Below are 18,601 nucleotides of genomic sequence, written 5' to 3'. Positions count from 1 at the left end.
TGGTTTGCTTTGACCAGTGAAATCTGAGCTTAAGTGGTAGGTGTTGCTTCCTGGCAGAAGCTTCAAGCTTTTGTCGTACTGTCTTTCACCTGAAGCCTGAGTCTCTGGCTTTGATGCGCAGATTCCTTTTGCTAGCCTCTGATGGATATACAGAGTAAGGGAGAAATAAACTTTGTGATTTTAAGCGACTGAGATTTTAGGATTGTTTGTTCTTACAACCTGTCCTGACTGATAGACTAGCTAACCTTTATTGACTATTACGCTCTGTGCTCAGCACTTTACATGAATTATCTCATGTAGTCCTCCCAGGAGCAAAGGTAGTCAGCAACCAATAGTGTAGCAAAGGTGTAGTAAAAAATATCAGTGAGTATAGACCATGCATTTGTGAACTTTGGCAAATAGAGAATAGAGAAAAATAGCCAGGAAACCAGAGGCAAAGCAGAATCAAATAAAGGATTAAGAATTTGATCTGTATTATTATTTAAGAAGCTAGTTGAAATAATTTATGGTTAGATTTTTAAATCTTAACATTTTCTTGGTGATAGATGGTTGATAGAGTCATCCTTACAGATCACCATTCCTTTTGTTTTATATTTGCAATGTGCTTGTGTCTAGAAAGTTCTAATTATACCTCCTTTCCTTTATGAGCCTTTACATAATCGTCAGCTAGGGAGATGTGACATTAACATTCTCATGTCATACATTTTTGTGCTGATAGTACAGGCACCTTTTCCATATACATATAATTCCTTAGTCAAGAAAACAAATGACCATATTAAAAGAGTGATCTGGTCAGAAATATAACCCTTCTTTTAACAATAATTTGCAGCAAAACAGTTAAAAAAGAAACTGAGTTTAACAGAGGGAGAATTAATTCATTCTTGATCATGGTTCTCTTTACTGGAAATCATGACTTCAAAGTGAAACAGAAAAATTTTTCCTGCATAGACAAAATTTCTCAGTTAGATTCTTCCCAGTATGGAAGTTAACCTCTTTTGGAAATATCATTCAGTTAATTATATCTCATTATACAACTAAATGGTGATCTAGAAATGTTACTATATTTCCTAAAATATTAGATATCTATGTATTTACCTTTAAAATGAAAAAGTTATCTTGATTTTTAAGTTTATCAGTCAATAATTCCATTTATATTTTTAGATACAAGTGAAAAGTTATGACTTTATGTAGATGTCCTGGAAATTCTCATAACTTCTTTAAACATTAGAAGTAAAAAGTTATTTGGTCCACACTCAATTTAGTGAAAATCAATAGGGAAAATGATTAGTTTGGTCTCATATCAAATTTTGTAAATTCGTTTGAGAACGGTAGAAATCTAGTAGTTTGCCGAGGACAGATATGTAGCCACAAAGGAAAAGTAAGATACTGTTTACACAGGAATAGTGCTGCTAACCCAAGAGGAAGCGATGAAGGGAAAAGTGAACGGATTCCTTCTGAAGGCTCAAGGGGAGCTCTTGGGCCTCTCAGTTAGTTGGTTTGTTCCATTAGTATTAATAGTCAACAAATGGGCTTTAGGATCTCTGTTAATTTCCTGAATGGTGTACGTGTTATGTGTCTTTGTAAATATGCGTCTTTTGGGCAAAAAGGACCTGTAGTATTAGATTCTCCAAAGACTCTGTAACCCATAAAAGGTTAAGAACCACTCTTCTAGGACTTTTTTTTCTTAGTATGTCTATATTAGTTTGCCACTAGGTGGCATTCATTGCTGATACAGCCAATATACTGGACTATATTTGCAGGTTCTATTCTGGATAAATATGAAACCCTCAAATAGCTCTCCTTAGGTTCTATTATTTACCTGTATTTCTATTATTCTATTCTATTCTATTCTTTCTCTCTATATTATTTATCTGTACTTATGACTATATAATGCCAGTACTTTAATGTACTTTAATCCATAATTAGTGTGTTCACGTAAATTTGAGAATTTTGGCAGAGCATTAGAAGCTACAAAGGAGAGCAAATGGAAATTTTAGAATTTAAAAAAACATAGTAACTGAAGTTAAGAACTCAATTAATGAACTTCAGTAGACAACAGCTAAGAGAGAGGTAATAAACTGCAAAATAGGTCAGAGAGAAATATCCAGAAAAAAAAGGAGCGATGGAGAAAAAAAACATACTATCTTCAGAAGAACTCATTTGCCGTCATTGATTTTGCTGAGAAGTCAGATGACTGTGGAATGGTATCTTCAAAGGGCTAAAAGAAAATAACTACCAACAGAAGATTCTGTACTCAAAGTGTCCCATGACCGATATAAAATAAAGATATTTTCAGAAAAACAGAAACAGTTTGTCACCATTAAACATGCTCTAAAGGAAGTATAAAAAATATTCTTTGAATAGAAGGAAAGTGATTCAGGATTGAAGCTCAGAGATTTGGGAATGAATAAAGATTAAGGAAAGGGTAGATATATGGGTAAATTTAAATTGGTTGACATTAGAAGCAGTAATGATGGAGGGAGGGAGTAGCTCAAGTGGTAGAGCTCATGCTTAGCATGCATGAGGTCCTGGGTTCAATCACCAGTACCTCCATTAAAAAAAAAATTCAATAAACCTAATTACCACCTCCTCAAGAAAAAAAAAATTTTTTAAAGCAACAGTAATTATGTTTTGAGAGATTCGAAATAGAATTAGAATACATCATATACAAATCATATGTGGAATAATTGAAATTAAATTATTCTAAAATCTTTGCATTGCTCTGGAAAATGTAAAATATTGATTTATATAAGACTTCAAATAAAGATTTCTATTATAATCTTCAGGGTAAGCAGTACAAGAATATACAACTGTTTAACTAATGGGCACAGGTGAAAATCAAGTTATTTTTAAAAAGTCAAGCCAATAGAGGGAAAGAAAGGAGGCCAAAGGAACACAGAACAGGCAGGATAAGTAGTAAGCCTTTGATGGTAGATTTAAATTCAAATATATCAATAATTATATAAATGTAAGTAGAATAAATGTTCCTTCCAATTATCCAAATAAATATTAAGAAATTCAACTGTTTGCTATATCCAATCTACATACCTAAAATATGAATACACAGAAAGATTAATAGTAAAAGGATGGGAAAAAATGAGCCATTCAGTGTCAACAAAGAAGAAGCTCACGTAGTTATATTGAAATCAAAGTAGAATATGAGGCAAGAATTGTTAATACATAGTGTTCATTGTTAGATTCAATTCACAAGAAAGGAATAACACTTCTAAATTTGTATTTAATAATATATACTCAACGTATAAAGAGCAAAATTTGGCAAAACTAAAAGAGAATGAGATAACTTCCACAAACTTGGAGAGTTAATAGGGAAGTATAACATAGATCAAAATACGTGTAACAGTTGTATTTCTGTATAGTACAGTAAACACTTAGAGAATGAACATTTTTAGAAGCACCATTTGTAATAACATTTTTAAAAGCAAACATCTAGGGATAAATCTAACAAGAAGTGTGCCTGGCCTCCACGTAAAATTGTAAAATGTTATTGGAAGCAAAAAGATCTAGGTGAAAGAAATGATATATTATGTCAAACCTACTCTGAGTAAGTATTTTTGTGGAAATTGACAAAGTGATTGAAAAAAATTTTTATCACAGCAGCTTTGTAGTAAGTCTTGACAACCAATATTATATATCTCTCGGGTGTTTCTGTTTCTTGATCTAGATAGCAGATACCTGTCTGAAATAATTTATTAGGATTCTTGCGTTATATACTTTTCTATATGTACTATACTTAAGTAAATACTCTCATTTTAGAACATCTGCTCTTTTGTTTTAGAATTTTATAGTCATTTTTGGGTAAATATACCTGAAAATAATATCTGTTGTAGTTATTTTAAATGGGCATCTAACTACTTCCTAAAATTGGAAATGTTACGTTTAGATAACATTCGTTTTTCTGAGACTTTTTTCAAACTAGAGCTGGTATATCCTCTTTTTTATTTCCCCAGTAAATAAAACTGTATCTACTCTCGGCTTTATAAATCAACATTTTAATATGCTCTTTGCATTAAATTTACTTAAGATAACAGGCACAATGAATGGCTTAAATGTGGTTGTAATTTTTTAATGTATGCAAACATGCTTATGATCTCTGATGTATCTGTGTAGTAAGTATGTTATATTTTGATATAAGGAAAGAATCATTATTATATAATGGATTAGAAATAGCATTTGTAAACTGCTTTTCTTCTTTTTATTTCTTATGCAGGCACTTTTTTGTTCCTTTGTTGAATGTCTTATTTCATGAGCAAATTTTGCCTGGCAAATAGTGCAGGTTTACTGAGTTCATCCATTTACTTTATTTGTGTTTTTTATAAGTAGATCAGATGCATAGAAGATTCTGTGGCTAGCAGATTTTTCTAAGATCACACCTTATAAGCCCTCTTCTCTTGGATACTAATTTCCTGAAATCCATTAACAAATTTGTTTTAGTCTTAGCAAGCATGTAGTGGGTTTCCTTTCAGAAGATCCGAAACACAAGTTATCCAGGAATGCTTATTTACTAGTGGAAATTATGCCCAGAGTAAAAACAGTAAGTTAATGAAGGGAACATGACTGCTGTTAACCTCTTTGATGCATCTCTGTGTTTGGATGTGGCAAAATTTTCACCTTAATAATGAGTTGACCCAAGGCAAGACAGCCCAGGGGCACCACTTTTTCTGTAAAGAGGCCAGATAGTAAATATTTTAGGCTTTGCGGGTCATACAGTCTCTCTTGCAGCTCCTCAGATGTGTCACGGTAATAAGGAAGCATCCAAGGGCAGAGTATAAAAGAATGAATGTGACTGTTTTCTAATCAGCCTTTATTCACAAAAACAGGTAGCAGACTGGATTTGATCCGCAAGCTATAGTTTGCGAATTCTTGCTCTAACTCATGGGATGACAGTAGTATACCAGAGAAGCGTATCGAGCTTGGGAGTCTTAGTGAGCTAGCCACCTTCCAAGATTTTTACATGACATGTTATCCATTTGATTCCTCCATTTGCCAAAAAAGGATTGTCACTTCCCTTTTCCAGGTCATAATATTAGACGTAACATGGTGTTTTAGAAGAGAATATAGTTATGCGAGTCTAGAAAACCATCAAGGTAAAAAAAAAATTTTTTCTTTTTTTTCATAAAGAGAAAAATGGAAGAATTTCTTCCAAATGAGCTGCCCGATGAAGGCAAGATTTAGTTCTAATTTCACGTTTAAACCATTGATGGATGTGATTATTAAATGCCATTTTTTTCAACACTGTATTCATTTTGAGAAATAAATAATTTATGGATTACATCTATATTGTTGCAAACAATTGGTAGAAGTGATAGGGTTGTTTCAGTAGCTACCTTAGAATTATTTCCCATTACTAGAAAATATGATTCATAATTTTATAAACAACCAGGTTACAAAGACAGGAATTTTGATACTTGATAATGAGAAATGTATCTCAGACATGCTCCTCACATGCATGTACATTGTTATTCATCAATTTATAAGGGAGAAGATTTAAGAGCCATTTGTAAACTGTACGCGCCATCAGTGATTCATAAAGTCTGCCCTATATAACAGTAACAAAGAGAATGAGCCCTTTGGCAAGAATTTACAAATAATGTGATATATGAAGTTTTTGACACTAGGTGGAGTGGTTTCCTGGAGAAAGGCTTAAAAAAACTGATATTCCTTTCAAATAAGCCCAGCTCTTAGACAAAGAACTCTGAGAACAAAAACTATCAACAATCATTTAAAAATTTTTAAAGATACTTAAATATTGAACTATAAATAGAAAACGGACTATATTTTATAGATAACTTTTCTCTTTGGCATGTGTCTTAGTCATTGAATTCCCTCGCCTTTGGGAATCAAAATGGGAGGGATTTTCACAGGTTGAAATCATTGGAACTGTCTGTCCTCTCTTGATGTGGTTTGGATGTAGAAAAGTTTGGGAACTATTCAGTTAAACTGTAAAATAAATCAAGTTTTTAAAGAAGGCATAACATCAAAGCATTATTATCTGAATGGTATTTATAAGTCATTTGTTTAATGTGACCATTTTAATAGAAAAAAATTTGGCTCTTTGTTATAAAATAAATACAAGAAAAGTTAGTCATGAGATATTCGTCTCTGTAAGATTTAAACTTTCTGCTGTAAAGTTTAGGGTTATTTCATCAGTAAAATGGGGTTAAAAATTGTGTGTCTTTTAAAATGTGACATCTTGATTAGTATCAAATATTTATAGAACATCTCTGTATATAGCACCCTGTTTCCTTTCATGAACAAGTACTTTATAGTATCTATGTAGTACTTTATAGTACTATTTTGTATGTATATAAAGCTCTTTCTTACACTTTTTGACGCTTGGCTATTTATTGCCTAAAGTAAATGTTACTTGGAAAACTGTATGTACATGGATTGAAATGAAATGGCGAAGTACTTTCAGTAAGAGAAGTATTGGAGCAATTGTTTAATACCATGAGGTGGAATAATTCTTTTGAAAATTGTTAGCCACCCCCTTCACTTTTTTTCTGCTTGACTTCTGATTATTGCTCCATTGCTTACCTGTCTATTCCTCTGTAAGACAAAAACAGGAAGAAATTGCCAAAAGTCAGTTTCTAGTGTGACTTGATCTTGATCTATATAGGTACAATGACTCTGACTATAAGCATGCAGTGACTCAGGGCTTTTGCGGGAAGACCAACAGGCCTTTCTTAGAAAAGGTCTGTTTGCCCTTTTTTTTGATGAGGGTACAGTCAGCTCTTCTCCTGTCTTTCCCCCAAGGAATGACTCATGTATTAACTCTTAAGAGCATCACATCAAAAGTAGAACCCAAGGTCTCTAGGACATAGGGCTGGGTTTTCACCACCCAGAAGGGTATGAAGAGACTGGCTGACTTCCTGCCCTAAAGTCCCTATTTATTAATGTCTACTTAAATGAACGCTAAGAAGATTCAGTTTACGCAAAATCTGTTCTCTTGGATATATATTTTAAATAATTTATAATAACCTTTTTTAAAGCTGTCTTTATAAATGTGTAGTCCATTTCTCCTGAACACTTAAATCAACTCAGTGATCAAAATTGCATAGGTTTAGAGAAGAAAAGTGCAGTATTGTTTTTATTTACAGATTGATTTAAGTAAACATGACTCTGAAGACAGTTCCTTATAACTTGAAGCATGAACTACAGAGTTTACACCTTTTTGTTTTGGTTATTTTATACTTATCATAACACTTTTAGTATATAAATATGTAACTTCATACATTGCTCTGTTACCTAGGTTGTGCAGGCATTATTATTATTAGCATTTCATCAAATAAGGAATATGAGATAGAAGTCTGATCACATCTAATAAGTTACTGACAGATTTAGAAAACTAAAATCTGCATTAACTAATGGCTGGTACTACTGCCTTTTTACATACTATACTGCATTTTATAGGGAGAGATGGGGCGAAGGTCTTTGTTTGTAAACTGGGGACCTTCTTCACAAAAAGAATATAAGCACTAGTTAAATTTCTCGGTGCCCATTTGGAATCAACAGTTTTATGCTCCAGCCTTCTAGAATTATTTGTTGTACACCATAACCTTAGGTAAGTTTTTTTCTGGCTATGATGAGAAAAGCAATGATTAAAAGAATTTGAAGAGGAGAATTCCTGTTTGCAAGAGCATTTCTAAAGTCCCCTAAAAGTCGGACTTAAAGAAAACAAAGATTTTGCAAGCATGCAGACATTCATTTGTCATCTCCTTTCATTTATTTATCACCCAGATATTCCTAATGAATCACATTCCAGACTAACCACTGACTCCTTTTGTTCCTTAGTGAAGGAGTGTGGCAAACAAATGTTTTCCCAGTGAATCAGCGCAGGATTCTTGATTTTATTACCTTTGCTCTAAACTTTCCAGACAAAACTAATTGGAAATTTTGCCTTTGGGATCTCACTTGACTTCTGTGTATGGATGATGGATTAGGCTATGAATTGACATTACAGATGTTGTGCAAACAACTCGTCTTTAGGAATGTTTTATCAGTTCTGAGGGAGCCGCCTAAAGTGGAAGAAAGTCTGTCTGTCTGCTCATCTTCCTTAAACAACTCATATATACATATACTGCATTCTTAATGTGATATCATGTTCATCTTGGTTGATAAGAAGTCTTGGCTAAATTAGGCTGGTTTACTAATATGACCATTATAGGTTTCTACTTTTTAAAAAATGTTTCTGGGCCCCCCAATGAATCCAACAGTAAAATTAAAAATCCAGAAAACACTTTTTTCCCAATGAAACGGCAATACATATAAAAATTTGTTATTTACTAAGGCAGTTATTTTCAGTGATTAAGATGTGACTATCCCTTTCTTTACAAAGACCCTGATTAGTGTTTGTGGCACCAGGACTACTTTCTCAGAGCTTATATAGGTGTTACATTATTATCAGGGCACTACTTAGAACTAACTTTGACTACCAGACTAGGGTATTTTTGTGTGGTATAATTTCAGGAATGTTAATTTTGTCTCTAGGATAATTTTTTTAATTCAAGATTTTCTTAATTAGACAGAGCTAGTAGTATATTTACTATTCCTGAAGCTAGAATAAAAGTTGATCCCATAGAATTTTTTTTCAGTCACTAAAGCTTCATCTTTTTACACTATTCATGAAAGAGTGTACATTATAGAAGTGTAACTTTAAAATTTTATCTTAAAAGAATATTTTAAGTTAAAACACTTTTTCCATAAGTACCTATATCTGCTCTTGTTAGAAATCCTACCCCTGATCTGTCTATGGTTTTGCTCTCATCTAGACATCCTCTTGCCTGGGCAAGCACTACATCTTTTATCCTGGACAAAGCAAAATTATTCCATTATCAAAACTTTGGAAAATATAGTGTAATACAGCTCATGAGACTAAGATATATGAGGCTTTGAACTGAAGCAAAACCAGATGTTCGATATGTCACAAACAGCTGAACTATCTTGTTGAATTGACTTCACTTGCAATGACTATACTAAAATACCTCCCCACCAGTTAAGGACCCTAAAATCCTGTCACTTTGATAAGAGTGTAACTTTTCATCACAATCATTAAGTTTGACCTATCTATCCTTTAAAGTTACGTCCATTGGCAATAATTAGGAAGTTTCAGGGGCTATCTGTACAGTTAGTGACTGTTACTTGTGACTTAGTGGCTAACTAGGAAATTTATAGAGCTTCCTGGGGAATAACAATGTGGGCTGTATATATAGCTGTTTAACTTCCTTCGATTACCACCACATAGATTAAAGGACACTATCCTTAAATAGAAAAATTAACCTTTGAGGACCTTCATTTGCTACTTTTCCTTAAGCAGTACTCCTTGTGTTGATCTTAACCTTGCCACATGGCACAGTCTTTTAAATGTCCTGAGGCTCATTTTATACCACAGCATATGGTCTATCTTGGAGACTGTTTCATGTATATTTGAAAATAATATGAATTTGGCTATTGTCAGGTATAGTGTTCCATATTGTTCAAGTGTTCTATATCCATACTGGTTTTCAGTTTATTTATTATATCAACTTTAAAAAAATAGGTTGTTGAAATTTCAACTATAATTGTGGATTTATTTATTTCTCCTTTTAGTTCTGTTAGTTTTTGCTTTATGTATTTTGACATTCTGTTATTAGGTGCGTGCACATTTAGGATTGTTCTGTCTTCCTGAAAATTAGCCCTGTTATTATAAAATGTCCTTATTCATTTCTAATAATATTCCTTCTCCTGAAGTCTACTTAATCTGGTATTAATATAGAATACTCCATCTTTGTATGATTACTTTTACATTGTTTATGTTTTTTCATCCTTTTACTTTTACTTTTGGGTCTTGATGTAGACCTGATGGACTTTTTATAGACAGCATGTACTGAGATCTTGCTTTTTTAATCCAGTCTGACACTCTGCCTTTTCTGCCCAACTATTTTTTTATTCTTTTTTTTTCTAAGTTCTTTTGTATTGAGCGTTTTTTTTTCTGTAAATAATGTAACCACATTGTAACATTGTACCCCATTTTCTCCATCCCATACTTTATGCTGTTGTTGTCATATATTTTACTTCTATATATGTCATACTTTTTACTTAAAACAACTAGTTATTTTCTATTTCCAGCACTCTGCACTCCATTGTGTACATTAAAGTTTCCATCTTGTATCACTTCTATCTGAGAATTTCCTTTAACGTTTATTGTAGTGCAGATCTCCTGGAACAGATTCTTTCGGCTTTTGTTTGTCTGAAAAAGTTATTTCATCTTTATTTTTGGAATATATTTTTCATGAATTCTAGGTTGACATTTTCTTTCCTTTCAGCATTTTAAAGAAGTAATCCTGTTGTTTCTCAGTTTATTTCTCATGAGAAGTCCTATCTGTATTTCCCTGTAGGTGACTCAGTCATACCTTGGAGATATTGCAGGTTTGGTTCCAGATCACCGCAATAAAGGGAACATGGTGATAAAGCAAGTCACACAAATTTTCTGGTTTCCCAGTGTGTATAAAAGCTATGTTTACACTGTACTGTACTCTATTAATTGTCTAAAAAATTTTTATGTACCTTAATTTTAAAAATAATGCTTTTGGAAAAGTGATACTGATAGACTTGTTTGACATGGGGTTGCCACAAACCTTTAATTTGTAAAAATCTCTGTATCTTCAAAGCACAATAAAATGGGGTATAACTGTAAAGTGTTATTTTTACCTCCTGTGATTGCTTTTAAGATTTTCTTGTTATTGCTCAGTTATAGCAATTTGATTATGGTGTGATTTTTGATGATTTTCAACAATTTGATTATGTGTTTTATTTCTTTGTGTTGATCCTGACTGAGGTTTGTTGAATTTCTTAAAAATGTAAGTTGATGGATTGATATTTTTCACCAATTTTTGAAAATATTTGGCCATCCCTCCCCCAACACACACACTTGTGTGCACACACACACACTTTCCCTCTCTTTTTGGGATTTCAGTTACATATATATTAGATTGTTTGGTAATATTCCACGGGTTCCTGAGGTTCTTTTCTTCCATAGTGTTTACTCCTTATTTCCTTTAGTTTAAATACTTTCTGTTGCCTTGTCTTCAAATTCTCTAATAATGTCTTCTGTGGTGTCTAATCTGTTGACTAACCAATGAATTTTTGTATTCAGATACTATATTTTCAGCTGTAGAAGTTTCATTTTTTTCTACTTTGTATTTCTTCTCTCATTATGTTTATGTTTTCCTTTAAATCAAGGATCAGCAAACTTTTTCTGTAAAGGGTCATATAGTAAATGTTTTAGACTTCATTAACCATAAGTCTCTGTCAAAGGTACTCCGTTTTGCCATTGTAGCACAGAATTAGCCAGAGACAATGCATAAATGAATACACATGCCTGTATTCTTTGAAACTGGTGCTGGGCTGATTCTGGCCCATGGGTTGAAGTTTGCCAGCTGCTCCTTTAAATTCTTGAACATATTTATATTCACTGTTTTTAAGTCCCTGTCTGCTAATTCCATTATCTCTGCCATTTCTGGCTCTGTTTCTATTGACTAGTGTTTCTTCTGGTTATAGGTCATATTTTCCTGCTTCACATATCTAGTTATTTCTTACTAGCTGCTGGAATGTGGTACTAAGTTGTTGATTGTATGGATTTTTTTTAATCTTCTTTTATAGACTGTCAGTTTTTTCTTTTGGGAGAGAGTTAAGTTACCTGTGGATCAGCTTGATCTATTTAAAGCTTAAAAAAAAAAAAACCACACAAACCAGAAACCACCGTGTTTTGGCCTATTTAGAGTGGATTTTTCTCTAGGCTCTTTCCAAGATCTTCCCTGAATGCTGAGTCTTTCCGCTCCAGCTAGTTGAAGTTGAGATGTTTCTCAGCCCTGGATGAAGTCTAGGAATTATACAGTTTACAATCCCGTTACTTGGTCTTTTCTCACTAATTATACTTTGCCTGGCCTCATGGAGTCTCATCATAGCATGCAACCCAGCTTAGTCTGAAGGCGACCCCCATGCATATTTGTGGAGTCCTTTCTCTGTGTAGCTCGCTCTTCACTAATGTTCTACCCCACAGATTTCAACCACTCAGCTCCCCAAACTCAGCTTTTCTTTTCAGTGCAGCAAGACCACCCTACTCTGCTTGGGGTCTTCCTCTTTGAGTCATGGATTTTGCTGGAGACACAGAATATGTCTACAAGTGGAAAGCCAGGGTCATCCCAGGGCTTCCTCATTCACATCCCTTCTCTCAGCAGTCAGAAGTACTATACTGCCTATGGGACAATGTCCGAAAAGAAATGTTCCATATACTTTGTTCACTTTTCCTGTTGTTTACTGTAGGAGTGAAAGTCTGTAGCAGTTACTTCATGATAGGAGGCAGAAAACCCTTAGCCGCAGGCCAGGGTCTCTAACCCATTTGTATCAGTACCTGCGTAATCCCACGAGAGCTGGAACCTCCTGCTCAGTACATTGTGTTATTTTTACTTTTTATGGCAGATCTGTCCAGGTAGCCTTTTCTACTTATACTAGAGCTGTTTATCTTTATCCCTTGTTTCTTCACTTAGTGTAGTTTAAATGTGATTCTTTTAAATTTGATTCCTTTTAGTAGGAGTTTTAGTAAAAAACAGACTTAAAAGATAGTTTGAAGATGTGTAACTTTTAAAATTCTCTTAATTAAAATGATCAATTTTTTTTAGTTTTTGTGTTGAATTTTTCATGTAAACTAATACTTATTTCAGTGAAGTCCATTCTATGTAGGAACCATTAAACTACTATGTTGAAAAGAACGTGTGAGGTTTCCTATCAGTTATCATAGTTTAAAATGTCAAGGTGCAAGTTAGACAGGCTCTTGAGAATGAACAAAGCAAGAGGCTGACTTATTCATGTTCACTTAGTCTGGGAACCACCACATCTGCCTCTAAGGCTGAGTAATCATGACTTATTAGTGTGGTTATGGAAAGTATACGTCAGTTTAATTGTGTAAACCATCCCTTCTTTAGGGAAAAAATTCTCATCAGATTGCTGAAAATTTCCCTTTTTAGAATCGTTTAAAATTAAAACTATGAGCATGTCTTTTATCTTGTTGATTAACCTGCTTAATTTGTTGGGGTGCATATTTCACTTATATTTCGGGAATAAAATATTTTTTCCTTCCCATATATCTGAGAAATCTCATTATTTTATCATCTGGGACAGTTCAGTTTTTGTTCACCTAGAGTTCATTTCTAGAGGACAGTTTTGTGGGGATATCACAGACAAACTATTGAATTTCTTCTCTTTTACTTAGTAATACCACATTTCTCTTTTGTGTTTTCAAACAATAAAGGTGGAAGTTACAGTTGCCTTTTTTTTTAACTGCATGTGATGCTTAGCTGGAAGTATACAGTGAGAAATTTTTCACCAATTATTCAGTTATTCCGAATTCTACACTCTTGGGTTTGTGTGTGTATAGGATCACAAAATAATTCTTGTTTTCTTTAACTGTGAAATATCTTTTATGCACATAATATTTAAAGAAACAGTTGTAGATTTCATGGTTAATCACAATTTAAAAAAAAAAGCCCTGAATACTCAAAAATATTCCTATTTTAAACATTCTATAATTATTTTTAAAACTTATTACTGTTTATTGTTTTCTCTGACTTAAAACTCAAGAAAAAGAGGAAGAGACTAAAAATTCACATAGGTTTTTTTTGTTTGTTTTTTTGTTTTGGTCTAGAAAAAAACTTACAGTTAATTGATTCAGTGCTCAGTATAGGGCTTCATTTTTTAGATTTTTATTTGAACACAAAATACCAACTGCATTTAGGGAGAAATGTAGCTTAGAGTTATGAGTATCTTTCTTTTTCATATTAGCATGCAACAAAAAAGTTTATAATCACCTTTTATCTCAATAACAGTATGAGTTCTTTACTGTTTTATTTTCATCAGTATTTCTTATGCACTTTGTCTTTGAACCACAAGTTTTTTCACCATGTAGTTTAAAAATCCTTTCTTATATCCAATGATCCCTTAGCTTATGTGTATCTGTATATAAGATACATGGATGTGTGTGTATAATTTTACTCTACAAATACAGTATTTTTCTTCATAAGAGCTAATGGCTTATACTTTCGGGGGGCTTACTATATGCCCAGCACTGTCCTAAGCTCAGCAATTTATATAAATTAACTAATTTAAACTTCACAGTATCCCCAGAATATAGATCCTGAAGGTATTTTATTATTCCCATTTTATAGATGAGGAAAGCAAGACTTAGAAGATAAGTGGCAAAGGTCAGAACCTGAATCAGAACATCTGGGTCTAGAAGTTATGCTTATGGCAGCTGCTATAAACTTTGTCTACAGCATTCTTTAAAGTGAATACTTACATAACATCTGTTAGAAAAACATGTTAAGAATGTCCAACTTCTGGAGCTTGTATTTCATGAGAACTTTGGAAATTAGCAGTAGATTTTATTGATATACTTGATTATATTTAGGTTTTTGGTTTTTTTTTTTAAACTTTGAAGCTAGATAAAACCATAAGATAAATCTAATACTTTTGCCTTGCAGGTGAGTAAACTGAGGTCCAGAAATGTTAAGTGACTTGTCTGAGGTTGCTTATTTTCTGACCATTAATAGCTTATTAAGAACCTAACCTATTTGAAACTCAAAATGAGCTTGTTTAAAACATACAGGTTCCCCTCCTACACTTTTGGTGGGAATGTAGTTTGGTGCAGCCATTATGGAAAACAACACGGAGATTCCTCAAAAGACAAAAATAGATTTACTCTATGATCTAGCAGTCATACTCCTGGGCATGTATCCAGAGGGAACCTTAGTTCAAAAAGATGCATGCACCCCAGTGTTCATAGCAACACTATTTACAATAGCCAAGACATGGAAACAACCTAAATGTCCATCGACAGATGACTGGATAAAGAAGTTGTGGTATATTTATACAATGGGATGTTACTCTGTCATAAAAAAGAATAAAATAATGCCATTTGCAGCAACATGGATGGACCCAGAGATTGTCATTCGAAGTGAAGTAAGCCAGAACGAGAAAGAAAAATACTATATGATATCACTTATATGTGGAATCTAAAAAAAAAAGAAAAAAGATAAAGATAAATGAACTTATTTATAAAACAGAAACAGACTCACAGACATAGGAAATAAACTTAGGGTTTCCACAGGGGAAGGGTATGGGAAGGGATAAATTGAGAGTTTGAGATTTGCAGATACTAATATATATAAAGTAGATAAACAACAAGGTCATACTGTATAGCACAAGGAACTATATTCAATATCTTATAGTAACTTATGATGAAAAAGAATATGAAATCAAATATATGTATGTTAAAGCATTGTGCTGTACACCAGAAATTGACACAACATTGTAAACTGACTATACTTCAATTAAAATACACACACACACACACACACACACACACACACACACACAAAGAAAAGTTAAAAAAAAAACCTTACAGGTTCCCATGTCCACCTGTTGAATCATTTTATGCTTAGGGGACCCCGAATTTGTATTTTTAACAAAGTCCTCCCCTTAACATACATGTGCATTTGGGAACCATTGTGTTTACCTCTTTATCACACATCTAAATATTAATCCATTTTAATCCATATGATTATAATCAGTTTGTAATCTTTCAGAATAAAGGTACAAAGCAACACAAAAGCTTCCTTAGAAAAAGTTAGTTTAAAAGAAAAACTCTGATACTGGTTCCAAATTTTTATTTTCATTTTGAGTTCTCAGTGGGAGAGATAAGTGAGATAGTTACTTCATTAACCGTTTTTCAAGTAAGGACAAAAAGTGGTATTCTCAAATTATGCCTAAAGGAATAGGGGCACAGGAGGTTTTATCATAGGGAATAACATTCTTACAAATAAGAAAGATGGATAAATAAAATAAGAATCAAGCTAGAAAGCATATGGTTTCCAGGGGCTAGTAGTGCTGACGAAGGAGACTGAAAAAGGACACAAGGGAATTTTTTGCAGTGATGGAAATGTTCTATATCTGTATCTTGATTGATTATGGTTATATGGCTGAATATAATTTCAAAACTTACTGAAGTATAGACCTAAAAAAATGACTCTTACTGTGTATAATTATACCTCAATGAATTTGAAATTGATTTTTAAAAAAGCAAACTGGGAAGAGGTTCTGGGAAGGATAATTTTTTCAAATTATCAATTGCAACTTGTCCTTTAAAAGCTAACATTTTTCTCTTAATATATAATGATTGAGGTACCATTAAAAAAAACATGTCTATTGATAATTCCTTTTTCATTAATATTTCTCACCAGAGGTTTCTCATTTTTTTTTAATAGGGTCCACATATAGCTTCAGTTACATTAGCTGCTTATGAATGCAATTCAGTTAATTTCCCTGAACCACCCTATCCTGATCAGATTATTTGTCCAGATGAAGAGGGCATTGAAGGAGCCATTTCTTTATGGAGCATCATCTCAAAAGTTAGGATTGAGGCCTGCATGTGGGTAAGATGTCCATTTTCGTATTTGTTTAAAATTAACCTCACTCTCTTGACTCTTTGTTGTACCTCATTGAAACTGAACCAAGCATATACCAAGTCAGTAGATAATTAATTCATAAACTCACCAGCTACCTAACTTCCAAGTAAAAGAAACCTTTGAGAGCTTCTCCTGTTCATGAGTGACATTCAGCAGGAAGGCAGGAAACGCTTGGTGCCACGAAGCACTGATGCCATGTAGACAGCAGCAGAGGAAAGAAATATAGGTAATGCAACCATACCATTTTTTAAGTTTTAGTAATGTTTGTAAAACTTGACAAACACGTAACAAATGGTTATGTATCAGTCCAGATTGGTAAATATTATATGTCTCTCTCCTAGATATAAATACTCTGTGTTTATTCTTAGACGACTCATTTCATTTTCTGAGTTGTTATTATACTGAAGTAAGGTCAATATTTATTTCTTAATAAACCACGCTTTACTGTAGTGGAGGGTATCAGACTATATCGTTGTATACGGTGATCTCACTTTCCAGTCTACCAATTATTCTTTTTATAGTTTGCTTAATATATTTTGGTAAGTTTTAGACTGCTTGTTCAATGGTAGAAGTATTTTAATCCACATATCTACACAAAGCATTTTTTTATATGCCTAAATTCATTCAGGTGTCTGTCATTGGGGAATAGTTCATTTGCTAAGAGTTCCTATTACTGTTTGAAATATTATTTTAATATCATTTGGAGTCATTAAGTTATATGTTCTCTGTAACATTTTTTCCCTAACAGTTTTCTTATAAAATAAAAAAATGTGGAACAGACCACTTAAAACTCTTAATTAAAACGGACATGAATACCATGCCCACAGAAGAGGCAGAGTTTTCAAACACATTTAAATGTTAGCAACTTTGTCATGTTTTAAAAGAATTAAAAGGGAAATGCCATACATTGAATTTGTTGAATGTGAAAGACAGGAAAAACTGTCATGTTTCCTGTTAGTCTTTTATAAATACTGGAAGCAAATTCATTGTACTAGTTGCATATGTTTTATAAATTTCACCACATTAATCGTTTGATGAAAAGCTATTAATGAAATAACTGGATACTTAGAACATGCTAGAAAGGGAGTATGTATATAATAGACTTCGGTTTTCTGTTTTTCTTTTGTTCTTTTGAAGATGATTTACGTGGCTGGATTGACACTAATGCCAAGAAAGAAAATTTTTCATCCCAGCTGGCAGCGATACCTGCCTCTCCAAATTCCCATAGTGCATACTGTCTGAGGTGCTCATTTGGCCTAGCTCCATGCATGCCTCAAATTAGTTAAATTGGCTGGTGTGGTCGCTTACTTCCCCAAACAGATTTAATCTCCAAAAAGAAATTCAGACTGTACCTTATATTTATTACCCTCACAGCAGGCAGCATTAAGCTCTGCGCATAGCGCAAGAATGTCAGTAAATACTGATTAGTCAGCTGAATTGCTCTTCCTATTCCCTTCTTTGAAACTGTCTTTTGTTATGTTAAAAAATGTCGCACATAATCATGTTTAAATTGGTTCTTACTGTTTTCACCATTTACAGTGACAGTCCCTTCAACAAAGAATATTGAGGAAACTGAATATCCACATGCATAAGAGAGAGGTTGGACCCTTACCTTACACCATACGTAAAAATGAACTCAAAATACATCAAAGACCTAAACTTAAGAGCTAAAACTAAAACTCTTGGAAGAGAATATAGAGACAAATCTGCATGATGATTTGACAGTGGTTTTTAAAATGACACCAAAAGCAGAGGCAAAAAAAAAAAAAAATAGATAAACTGAACTTTGCTAAAATTAGAATCTCTTGTACATCAAAAGACCACTATTCAGGAGAATGAAAAGACAACCACAAAAAGGGAGAAAATATTTATAAATCGTATATCAGATAAGGGTTTAATATCCAGGATGTTTAAAGAACTACAACTCAACAACAAAAAGACAAACAACCAAATTAAAAAGTGGGCAAAGAACTTGAAGAGACATTTCTCCAAAGAAGATAGACAAATGGCCAATAATTGCACAGAAAGATTCTCCACATCATGGGTCACTGGGGAAATGAAAACCCAAACCGTATGGAAATACC

The 18,601-nt window shown here is 33.2% G+C and overlaps 1 protein-coding gene across 3 annotated transcripts in view; it reads left to right on the top strand.

The window, feature by feature from the left end:
- Positions 1-18,601, top strand: part of VMP1 (vacuole membrane protein 1) — a 105,726-nt gene that overhangs the window by 29,375 nt on the left and 57,750 nt on the right. For 2 of the 3 annotated variants that reach the window (XM_032498383.1, XM_032498384.1), the window contains exon 6: positions 16,317-16,484. The exons of the other annotated variant lie outside the window; for it this stretch is intronic. In XM_032498383.1, the coding sequence (XP_032354274.1) occupies positions 16,317-16,484 (168 nt within the window). The remainder of the gene's footprint in view (positions 1-16,316; positions 16,485-18,601) is intronic. 3 annotated transcript variants of the gene reach the window in all.

This window comes from Camelus ferus, chromosome 16 (assembly GCF_009834535.1).
Source record: "Camelus ferus isolate YT-003-E chromosome 16, BCGSAC_Cfer_1.0, whole genome shotgun sequence".
NCBI classification, from domain to species: Eukaryota; Metazoa; Chordata; class Mammalia; order Artiodactyla; family Camelidae; genus Camelus; species Camelus ferus.
Note: the sequence above shows the minus strand (reverse complement) of the source record. Positions and strands in the feature narration are given on the sequence as shown.